The 12438-nt window shown below is 15.4% G+C and overlaps 1 protein-coding gene across 1 annotated transcript, besides 13 other annotated features; it reads left to right on the plus strand. All coding sequences in view use genetic code 6, as the record gives it.

The window, feature by feature from the left end:
* The first annotated feature begins 47 nt into the window (after positions 1 to 47).
* Positions 48 to 95: a microsatellite.
* A 549-nt stretch (positions 96 to 644) lies between these two features.
* On the plus strand, positions 645 to 7105 carry IMG5_070780 (hypothetical protein; the record flags this gene model as incomplete). The annotated part of the gene is made up of 14 exons (XM_004036734.1): positions 645 to 652; positions 1447 to 1491; positions 1791 to 1881; positions 1924 to 2026; positions 2297 to 2512; positions 3462 to 3472; positions 4308 to 4361; positions 4590 to 4688; positions 4738 to 5136; positions 5205 to 5728; positions 5801 to 6252; positions 6298 to 6475; positions 6513 to 6660; positions 6743 to 7105. The coding sequence occupies 14 exons, from the start codon at positions 645 to 647 to the stop codon at positions 7103 to 7105; spliced, it is 2691 nt and encodes an 896-aa protein (XP_004036782.1).
* Positions 3026 to 3073: a microsatellite.
* Positions 3626 to 3695: a microsatellite.
* Positions 4007 to 4050: a microsatellite.
* Positions 4009 to 4051: a microsatellite.
* Positions 4014 to 4046: a microsatellite.
* Positions 7106 to 8933: 1828 nt separating the features above from the next.
* Positions 8934 to 8975: a microsatellite.
* Positions 8976 to 9505: 530 nt separating this feature from the next.
* Positions 9506 to 9564: a microsatellite.
* Positions 9506 to 9595: a microsatellite.
* Positions 9562 to 9607: a microsatellite.
* A 131-nt stretch (positions 9608 to 9738) lies between these two features.
* Positions 9739 to 9796: a microsatellite.
* Positions 9797 to 10510: 714 nt separating this feature from the next.
* Positions 10511 to 10542: a microsatellite.
* Positions 10543 to 12191: 1649 nt separating this feature from the next.
* Positions 12192 to 12235: a microsatellite.
* Positions 12236 to 12438: the final 203 nt, after the last annotated feature.

Consider the following 12438-nt stretch of genomic DNA (forward strand, 5'->3'; position numbering starts at 1 on the left):
AATTAAAAATATCATATAATATAAAATAATATATTAATGAGTATGTAATTTATTAAATTATATTTATTATTAAATATTTTATTTAATTAAAATTTAAATTAATTTTATTTAATTAAATTATAAAATATTTGAAACATTTAATTTATTTTATATTATTATATTTGTTTATATTTAAAAATATAAAAATTGTTTTTGTTTTTATTCTCATATTAAGGTATTTTTTAAGAAAGATATATTCTGATTTTTAAATTTTAAAAATAAAAATATTTTCTTTAAAATTTTAGGATTCTTATAGATTCTTTGTGATTTTTAAATCCTTTAATTTATATCAATGTATTTTTTAATTAAATTATATTTTATTTGAAAATAAAATATAATTGTATTTTTTATAATTAATTAAGAATTAAATTATTTGCTTAAAAAAGATATATTAATAAATCAAGAAATAAAAATTAAATTTTATTAATTTTATATATTTTAGAAATACATATGCTACATATTTTACAAATGCAATTTTCCGATATTTATTTTATTCATTTTTCATCTTCTACATACCTAGCTATTAAAATCATTTTTCCTATTTCGCGCTTTAAGAGAAAATGCCGCAACCGTTAAATTTTTAAACCGCCAAAAATAAAATAAAAATGCAATAGTAAATAATTAGAAATAATTTAAAAAAAAAGCATGAAGAAAATTAATTATAATAATTTAATAATTAAATAAGTATATAATTATTTATACACAAAAAATTTTAAAATAAACATTTAAAAAAAATGAGCTAATAAGAAAACTTTTACACTTGTTCTGCACCGCCGCTAACAGTGCAATAAGTAAAAATAAACGAATAATTAAATTAAGATATATTAAATGAAGAAAGTTCCTAAAGAATTTAAAATAATAGCACTAGTAATGAGGAAAAAAGTTTGACTCCTTAATTATAAATAATTTGTTTAGGAAATTAAGAAATTGAAGATAATATAATAAATTAATAATAATTAGATAAAAATAAAAAAAAAGCAAAAGGAATTATAAAATTAAATAAAAAAATATCGAAAATAACAGATTACATTAACTTTAATAATAAAAATTTAGTTTCTATTTCTTCATAAGAAAGCAATTCTGAATAAAATTAAATAAAAAAATTAAAAAGATTATTAGAAGAAAAAGAATAAGAACTTGAAAAAAAAACAAATTATGTGAAGAACTTTAATAAAAATAATAATTATAATAAGAATAAATAGGTTTTAAATAATCTTCTAATATAAGCTAAAATTAAAAAGATTAAATTAGAGAATTAATTCAAAATATTCTTTAGAGAATTCTTAAATAAAAAGAAAAATTAATAAAATGTATTTATAATAATAAAACACTACTATTGGATATTATTAAATGTAATAATAATAAATATACACATATAAAAAAAAAATATTAATTTTATAAAAAAAGTGACGGAAGTACATATAAAGAATAATGGGTAGATGGAATCGAAATGTAGGAAATTCATAATAGATTAAATTAAATAAATTCTCAAATAGAAATTCTTTAAGGAAGTATTGAAAGTTTAAAAAATAAAAAAGGATTTAAAAAATTAAATGATAATAGTGAAAATAAAAAAGCTTTATATTTTTAAATATCAATATTATAGTATAGAAAAAGATTTGCTATTAAATAAATTCAACTAAAAAAAAATTGAAATCAAAGAAATAATAAAAAAAACAGAAATGTAATATTTAGAAGAAAAGTAATAACACATTTATATATGACTTTTTAATTAAAATAAAAACTTTTAGCTCAAGGTATGGTTAAACATGGCCTGTATTAGGATAAAGATATTAATTATTGTGTTTATTAGGTAAAGGTGGTTTTAGTGAAGTATATAAAGTAATTAAAAAAAAAAAAAAAAAGTAATTATTAATTAAAAAGGCATTAGATCTAGAAGATTTTAAAGAAGTAGCCATAAAAGTACACAATATAAATTAATCTTGGAGTGTATCTACAAAATAAAATTATCTAAAGCATGCCTTCCGTGAGCATCAAATACAAAAAGAATTATCTTATTTCAATATAGTAAAATTATATGATTATATAGAGATTGATAAAAACTCATTTGGATCTGTATTAGAATACTGCGAAGGCCCTGATCTATCTTAATATTTGAAAAGGAATTAATGCCTTTTAGAAATAGATGCAAGATTTATAATAAAAAAAATACTTGATTGCCTTTTATATTTAAACTCTTTACCTAATAAAATAATACATTATGATATAAAACCTTAAAATATAATATTTCATAAAGGATAAATAAAGTTGACTGATTTTGGGCTTTCGAAAATAATAAATGATGATGCAACAAGAATAGAATTAACAAGTTAAGGAGTAGGTACTTATTGGTATTTACCGCCTGAATGCTTTGATATTAAACAAGAAAAAGGTCCTGATATTTCTTCTAAGGTTGATGTTTGGAGTGTAGGTGTAATATACTTTGAAATGCTTTATGGGTAAAAACCCTTTGGTAATAAAATGACTTAACAATAAATTCTCAAAGAGGGTGTAATTCTAAATTGTAAATAAGTAGAATTTTCCTTCTAAACCTATAATCTCAAAAGAAAGCTAAAACTTTATAATTGGGTGTCTTTAATATAAGTAAGAGGATAGGTTCGACATACAAAAAGCAATAAATCATCCATGCTTTAATAAAATATGAAAAATCTGGTGTTATTAAAAAAATCGTTATAAATTTATTTTTGTATATTAACTTTTTATAAATTTTAAATATAAAAATAATAAATTAATTTTTTTATAAATTAATACACAATTATTTAATTATTAAAAAATACCTTACCTTTATCTTTTTTAAAAAATAATTTTTAGATTTTAAGGTAAACTTATAATTATAGATTTTGTTGATTATAAAGAAGTTAACAGCTCATTCTAAAAAATATAAAATATTTTTATTCTAGCCATATCAATCAAAAGTTTTTAGAAACATCTTTTAATCAAATTTGTATAAATGATATATTTTTAGTATATTATTTGTTCATATTGTTTTTTATATTATTTTTTGTAATTATTTATTAAATATTAAAAATTTAAATCAAAATTATATATCAATTTTTTTTTTTTAAATTGAAATTAAAAAAGTAATAAAGTAATCTAAGGTTTTGAATTGTATATTAAATTTTTTTATAGTGTTTTTAATACAATTAAATCAAGCTACTATAAAAATATATACAAATTATTGAAATATTTATAATTAAGTTATTTTGCAATAAAAATTATTTATCTCTATTTATTATTATTTAAAAAATTATTCAATTCTTATATTAAATACATTACTTAATTTCCATACAATATTGGGATATTATATATTATTATTTTAATAATTTTATAATTTTTTATGTATTTGTAACTATATTAATATATTAATTTTATTTTTTTATATAATTAATAAAAAATGATAGAATATGTTTACGTAATTATTAATGTTTTAAATATAAATTGTTTACAAAATTAAAAATTAAACTCTAACCATTTTTTATAATACTAATAATTTTTAAAAAATGTAATGTTATTGTAAAGTATAGTTATTTTAAAATTTATTATATTTCTTTATACATTTTTTAAAAATATTGATAATAATATAATATTTTAAGATTATTTTGATAAAATAAATATTTGAATAATATTAATAATAACTTAAATTTATAATTTATTCTTATCAAATTTAGAAATATAATAATAATTGTATTCTACTAATTATATAAATTTTTATCTGTTTGTTGTTAGGTTTTTGAAAATTTTATTATTATTGAATAATAAAAAATTTAAAGATAAGATATTTTATAATTATTATAGAAAATTTTTATTAAAATATACTATTATATTTTAAATTTTAATTTATAGACTCAATTAATTATTATATACAAATTATATTTGATTAAATAATAAGAATATATTTTTTTAAAAAATAATATTTTTGTTTTAATATTATTTTGCTATTAAATTGATTTTTTAAAATAATTTTTAAAAAATATTATTTAAAAAATTTTTATTAATTCATATATAATTAGTATATCAAATATTTTATAATAAAAATGTAAATTAGTAAATCGTCTTTATAATCAAATTAAATATAATAAATCACACAATAAAAGATCTTGAATTTATATTCATTAGATTATAAAAACCCTTCCATACCAAGAATTTTAATTTCATAAAATAGTTTAGAAAATTTACAAAATTAAATTTACATAGAAAATGATTTTTAAAGTATAATTAGTAATGGTCTTTAATATTAATACAAAAAGAAATATAATCCTTATTAAATACCTCCTGATTGGGACATAGCAGAAAACCATGCGGTATAAAAAATTATGTTATTTTTAATTTTTTTATATATATATATGAAAATATAAAAAATTCTATTAAAATCAAAATTTTATTAATTATAAAGAAAAAAATCTTATATTAAAATTAAATAAATTTTTTGATTTCACTATTTTGTTTCAGATAAAAATATATGTATATTACAATAAAAAAGTTTATATTTTATTTTATGTTTCTTATTACTAAAATTATATAAATAATAGAATTCAAATAAATTTGGAAAATCTAAATTATTTTAATATAATTAAAATAATAATTAAGATTAAATTACAGAATTATGTCCCTGTTGTAATTTTGAAATTGTAAAAAAATACTAATCTATAAAATAATTTTTTAATATAATATGTTAAGAATAAAAGATCAATAAAAATATGTGAAAATACATCAAAATTTACTTTTTTAGGATCTGGGTATCCCCTATTTTTCAGCTATATCAAATGCTGTTTAGCTCTTATAGGTGCAATACTAATAACATCAGGATAATATAATTTAATATCAAATTTTTATGGGAGAAGTTGCAATAAAAAGCTAAATATGTAAAAAAGAAACAAATGCAGAGCTGATTGGATTTCAATGTTTACAATAGTAAATAAGAAATTTTAATTAAATTTAGGAGAAATTTAAGATATGTTAAATTTTACAACAATAATTGTGTTAATGATTATTTTATTTTTGTTTAGGAAATAATAAAAAGAAATAGATATTTAATGTGATATTGCAGAGCTAACTCCTTCTGATTATTCAATTATAGTATATCTTATAAATATAAATTATTTAATTTTTTTTATTAATATTAATAATTATTAACAAACATTTAGATTAAAAATTTACCTATTGATACAAAAGAAAGTGATTTATTTAGTTATTTTTAAAGTATGAATATTAATAATCAATATGTTTATGTTAGTGAAGTTAACATGATATATAATATTTAAGATATTTTAAAATAAAGAGATTAAATTTAAGATTTGATAAAAGAAAAATAGAAACATATAAAATATATAATATAAAATCCAGATTTAAATTTAAACTTATAGTAAAATACATTATATTTAAAATTTTTATTATTATAAATAACAAATAAATATAAAAGATATGAAGCATAATAATGGGATTATAAATTATAAATAGAAGAGTCAAAACTACGTTAAATAAAATAACAAACAAGATACAATAAAAATTTATTCTCAGGAAATGCAATCATTGCTTTTTAAACCGAACAGCAAAAAAATTTAGTATTAAGTAAAGCGAAAAAATCATGGATAAAATAAATAATTGAAGCGGTTTTATTTTAATAAAATGAATAAAAAGAATTAATATATAAAAATGATTAAATCATATAGTAATTAATATTATATAAATAAAAATAATAATTAAAATAAAATAATATAAAACAAAATTTAAAATAAATAAGTGTTGAATAAGCACCAGAGCCGTTAGATATTATATGGGAGAATTTCATTTACAGTGAAGTTAACAAAATAATAATATATTTTTATAGTTTTTTGATTACATCAATGCTTTTTGTTATTTGTTCTTATTTAATCTACATTTTAACTAAATATGAAATAGACTCAGTCTAAAGTAATAATGATACACATAAAGAAGAAATTGAAAAATCTTAATATGAAGACACTTCATAGTAAATAATAAATTTAATTATATAGTAATTACCTACGATTGCTGTTTCATTTGTTTTGGTTATTATAAATTCTATTTTAATAGAATAGGCTTTAAGAATTATTGTAAACTTTGAAAAATATAGAACTATTACATTATATAATGTTAATCTAGCTCAAAAACTTTCGCTTTTTCTTTTTATTAATAGTGCTTTAGTAACATGGTATATAAATGCATATTACACAGGTAAAAAAAATATTATTTTATATTTTAAATTTATATATATTAAAGAAAACTTATTTGGTGAAGGAGGTTTAATTTATACAATTTTTTATTTTTTTGTTTTAAATTCAGCATCTTCTTTTGCTTCAAATTTTATAACTCCTTTAGATTTTTTAAAGAAATTTATGATTTTTTTATATAAAAAATAAGGATAGAAATGTCTTTTAACTTAATAATAAGCAAATAAGTATAATTAATATATATTTTAATTTAAAAAATAATAGATTACATGAATTGCCTTCATATGAAATAGAAATAGGATATGTAGATGTTTTAAAAACTATGTATATGACTGCTTTTTATTGTCCTTTAATTCCTTTAGGATTAATTTTTTCATTTATTGGTATTTTTATTTATTATTGGACACATAAAGTTCGTATTATTAAATATAATTTTATTTATTTTAAAATAAAATATAATCTATATTTATGTTATTTTGTTGTAAATAAAAAAGTTTGCATTCTTAAATTTTAAAACTGTAAATAAATAAATGAGTTCGAAACTTTCAGTTGAAATGACTGAATATTTAGAATATACGATTTTTATATTTGCAGTTTCTAATAGTTTGTTTACTTATTACACGTATAATTAAATATCTTATTTATAAATTTCAGGAGCGGTATTAGCTATTTTATATTCAATCCTACCAATTTAACTTATTGTCGAAAATATATTCTTTTATGATGAAGTTGATGAATAGATTAATTATGAATAAGCGTAGTCTAAATTTATTGCCACTTATAAATAATGTAATCCTGTAACATCAGATACAATTTATGATTTAAAGATTAAAAATGATTTAATTATTGTTTTGTGATATTTCATAATCATGATATCGTTTTTTTAAATTAAAAAAAGCATATTATAAATGATCTAATATTTATATAATTAATTTATTATATATTAATGATAATGTATTTAATAAAAATTATAGTTTATAAAAATATTTTAATATAAATGATTATTTAAATATTATTTCATAATTTTTAAAAAGTTTATAATTTATATTAAATATTTAAAAGATATAAATTTTCTATTTTATTCAAATGTAAATCTAACTATAAATAATCTTATTAAGTTTCTTAATATAAATCAAATAATTACAATTCATTTTTAATATTCCATCTAATTATTTACTTAGTATTTATTTTATATTAGATTATTTATAAGGACATAAAGAAATAACCTTTCCTTTTTCTAAAATTTATCCAAAAAAAGAAGAGTAGAATGAATTAATATAACAAAGTAAACAAAGTATTTAGAGATCTAATGTATTTTAAATGTTTAGCTTGTTTTTTATTTAATTATTCCAAATTTTATATATAAATAACTTAATTTTATATTATTTTTTATATAAGAACTAACTATATTAACAAAAATACCTTTATTCATTATTTTTTTCATATTGATTGAATTTTTTTTTAAAATTACACAAAAATAAAAATAAAAAATTAGAAAAAGCAATATAAAATATTTGATTAAATATTATTTATTATATGATTGCAAATTCTATTTTTTTATAATAAAAATATTCAATATATGTTAAAGGAGAATTCAATTAAAATGATTCTGATTCATTTTAATCAATAAATAAGTTATTATAATCAAATAATAAATTTATTTTATACTTTTTAATAATTAATATTTTAATCATTTAAAATTATTTATTATATATAATTGGTATTTTATTAATTTTTTTTGTAATAAATAATTAATATTTTTAGTGTTATTTAAACTTATAAAAAATATGTATTATGTCTTTTAGGAAAAATTTAAACAGTTATAATTCTAAAAAAGGTATTAAAAATTTTGATAAATCAGGAATTTAATTATTATTAAAATTAAACTAATGCTAATTAATATTGTACAGCAAATATAATTTAATAAATTTTATTTTATAATCAATAAAAATTAAATTTCTTCAAATATTTTACTTATTACAGTATAAAATCCAAAATAAATTAATTTTTTAATATATTCACATATTTTATAATTATAGCAAAAATTCATGTCTAAAGTTTCCTAATTTCCACCAGAGAAACAATAAATTCCTTCATAAGAAATCAAAATTTAGAGCTTTTAAGTATAAGGATTTCATATTTAGTAGTTTTTTAATTTTTTTAATTGAAAATAATTCTAAAAAAATAAGAAAATTAATGAATTTAAATTTTTAGTAATTTAAGATTCTATCATAAAATTAAAATATGTTTTTATTAATAAATAATATTTTTTAATTTAAAAATTTAATATCATTATTATTTAATTAATATATAAAAATAATAATATTTACAATTAAATAATCATGTAAATTTATTCAATGAAGAATAAATATTTAATTAAAAATAAAATGTTATCATTCTATATTATAAATATTTATATAATTATAACAAATGTTAAAATTAAAATTATAATTTCGTAGTATTTTTATTATTCAAAAAATGTAAACAAATATAAATCATCCAATATATAAAATACATTTCAAAAAAGTTCATTATATTATGAATCTATACTTTGTGATTATTTTTCAAGTTTAGAAGCAAATTAATCAATCATAAATTTGTTTTGTTGATTATTTTATTAATTTTTACTTTCTTGTTCTAAAATTTCATAATCACTTTAAATTTCTTCAATTTCATCTTCCTTATTTTCTTTTATTTCTTCTGTTTCTTTTATTTCTTCAATTTCTTATTCTTCTTCTGAAGTATCATTTTCTTTTTATTCGTTGATATGATTATCTTATTAATTATTTTCTTCATTCAAATTTTTATTTTTAGAATTATTAGCTTTTAAATTCATTTACATTTCTATTTTTAATTTAAATAAAATAAAAATATTAAATATGATTTATTATCAAACCTTTTAATTGTTCTGCAAATGATTCAAATCCTATTTCATTTAAAGCATTTAAAATGCAATTTTTTGTTAGCTTTTTTTTATTGTTATTTCCTTAATTATATTTTGATCTATTTTATATAATGAAGATTAAAATAAACTTAAAAATACATGTATGATAAATAAAATAAAAATAAAGATAAGCATTTCGAAAATTCTTTCCTAAAATTAGAAGAAAATAATATTTCTTTAGGTAATTTTTATTTTAAAAAATTTAAAATAATAGAATTTTGAATTTCAGGAATTTTATCAGACATTAAAAGAATAAAAAAAAAAGATTTATTTGTAAAAAAATTTAAAAAAAAAATAAAAATATAGGTACAAAATATAAATATATATATATATATATATATATATATATATATATATATATATATATATATAAATAATAAATAATAAATAATAAATAATAAATGAAAAATAATAATAGTATATGATATATAATATTAATTTATTATATTAAATTAATCAATAAATAAATCATATTTTTATTATATATTTTATATTATTATAAAAACATTAATTATAATAGATAAAAGTGAATATATAACCTTTATTTTTATTTTCATTTAAATTATTTTTTTTAATTTATTTTCTTCATTATTTTGATTTAATTAATATGTTTTTTATTTAATAATTTCATCATTAACTTGCTTCTTAAGAATTTATTTTTATATATATTTTTTCTTTATTTTCTCCTCCTATACTTATTCCTTTTCCTTTAAAAATTTATTATTAATTGTTTTTTATATTTATTATTTAATAATTGTTATTTCCTTTTGAAGTTGTATTATTTCTTACTTATTTCATCGGATCACTTTTGATACCCTAAAATATTTCTTTAGGTAAGCAACACCTAAAAATATTTCCTAAAGAAGCTACTCTGTTAACGTATTTAGGAATGCTTTTTCCAAGTAGCTTTTCACATACTGCATTAGAAAAATGATTGCAGTTTCTTTATAATACATCATATGTATTACCCGCAAACTCTTTTTTTAAATCTTCTAATATTTAATTTACTTCACTGTAATTTAATTTACATTCTCCGATATATTAACTTGTCCTAAAAACAACGTTACCGTTTGTAAATTCTTTTGGTACTGATTAACATACCCCTGTTGAGCTTCCTTCGTGGCCTCCAAAATGGTATTCATTATTATCTATTTAAATTCCAGTATGGAATACTCCGAAGCCTATGGAATGCAAAAAATAATTTGCTGGAGTTAAATCATATATATTTAAATAAATTTTCATTTTTTTTTAATTATTAATTTTATTTTATTTAATAAATTTTTAAAATTATTAGTATATATTTTTTTGTTCAATTAATAATTATCAAAAAAATAAAATTTCAAAAAAATATTTACAAAACTATAAATATAATTATTGATTGTAATTTTTTATAATTTATTTATATATATTATTGTTTCTGATTTTATATTTTCTGTAATCCTTTTAAAAAAAAAAAAATTTATATATTTTTTTGGAATTTTGTTTTAGTTAATTTAGTTTTAAAATAAATTAAATTAAAAATTATTAATTTAATTTTTTTTTATAATAAATTTTGAATTAAATCAAAATATTATATTTTAATTAGATGTTTCTGATTCAATTAATATGCATTAATATAATTATAAATATTAATATTTTAATTAATAATAATATCATCATAAAAACTAACTTAAAAAAAAACATTCTATTCATTTATAAATCTTAAATAAATTATTTAAAATTTTTATTATAAAGTATATATTTTAATAGAAAAATAATTATGTAATTAATTATAAGATTTTTACTTTTTGATTGTATAATTTATAAAATAGTTTTATAAAAAAAAATGAAGAATATCTTCGGAAATATTGATGATGATGAAAATGAACCTGAACAAAGTTAAAAAAATAAATTTAATTCATCAAATAAAAATTATTTACTATAATAAATGCAGCATAAAAGATATTAAGTATTAAAAATTATATTAATTTTTTTAATTTGTATTCAAAAATAATTTAAATTTTTAAATATTTAAAAAACATTTAAGGAAAATGAATAAGCTGTAAAACTATTAATGGAAGATCCAACTCTTTTTGATTATGATGGTGAATATGATAATATAAAAAATTAAAGATAGTAATAATAACATTAACTAAAATAATAAAAAGTAAAAAAAAATTAATTTAGAAAAAATAAATATTAATAAATTTGAAGAAAGAAAGCCAAATTATTGGTAAAATTATGGAGGCAAAATAAAGAAGAGATAGAGAAATTATTATTATGAGAGAAAGATTAGCAGATAAAGAGTTATAAATAAATGGACTTTCTTCTTAAAATGAACAAAGATATATTACTTCTTCTTATTTAAAGCAACTTGAAGAAAATAGAATTTTCGAAGAAAATGATAGAAAAAAAGAAGAGAAAAATGAATAAAATTCTGCATTTAAAAAGGTTTTAATTTTATTAATTTTATATTTTTATTATTTTTAAAAAGGGCTCTCTTGAAAATTTTCACAGAAATTTGCTTTCAAATAAATTAATTGATAGAAGAGAAATAAAATAAGAATTAGAAAATAATTAGAAAAATATTGAAAAAAAAAAAATACTTAAAAAGGAATAGAAATAAATATTGATTAAAATTTAAAGCATTAGTAAAAATTAAATAAATAAAATGAAAAAAATTATACAAGATCTAATTCTAGATCTAGATCAAGATCAAAATCAAAACAAAAAGAAGAAAAATTAAAAATAAACAAATAATAAGATAAAATTTAGGCATAAAATTTATTATCAGAAAAAATAGAGTTATTGAATTAAGAAGTAGAAAATAACTAAAAAGAACAAAAACAATATAAATAAGATAAAATCTTATCAGCTAAAGAAAGGTATTTACAAAGAAAAAACTAGTAATCATAATTCAAATAATAAAATTAATAATGAAAAAATAATAGTTATTCTAAATAAATTGTAAATCGAAAAATATTAATTTTTAATTTGGTTTAAGGATAATTTAATTGAATATTTAATATATTTTTTTATAATTTAATAATTTTATATAAAATTTTCATTTTAACTATAATTCATTTATTTAAAATTCAACAAATTAATTATTATTTGTTTAATCTATTAATTCTTTCAAATTATCATCTATTAAAAAACTATTTTTTAAAATATATATTATAATATTAATTATAAATTATTTACCTATTTTTTATATAAACTTTTTATAGAGTATCAACTGTTTATATCTCTTTGATAAAATAAGTA

The sequence above is a fragment of the Ichthyophthirius multifiliis genome (assembly GCF_000220395.1).
Source record: "Ichthyophthirius multifiliis unplaced genomic scaffold scaff_1120509250386, whole genome shotgun sequence".
NCBI lineage: Eukaryota > Ciliophora > Oligohymenophorea > Hymenostomatida > Ichthyophthirius > Ichthyophthirius multifiliis.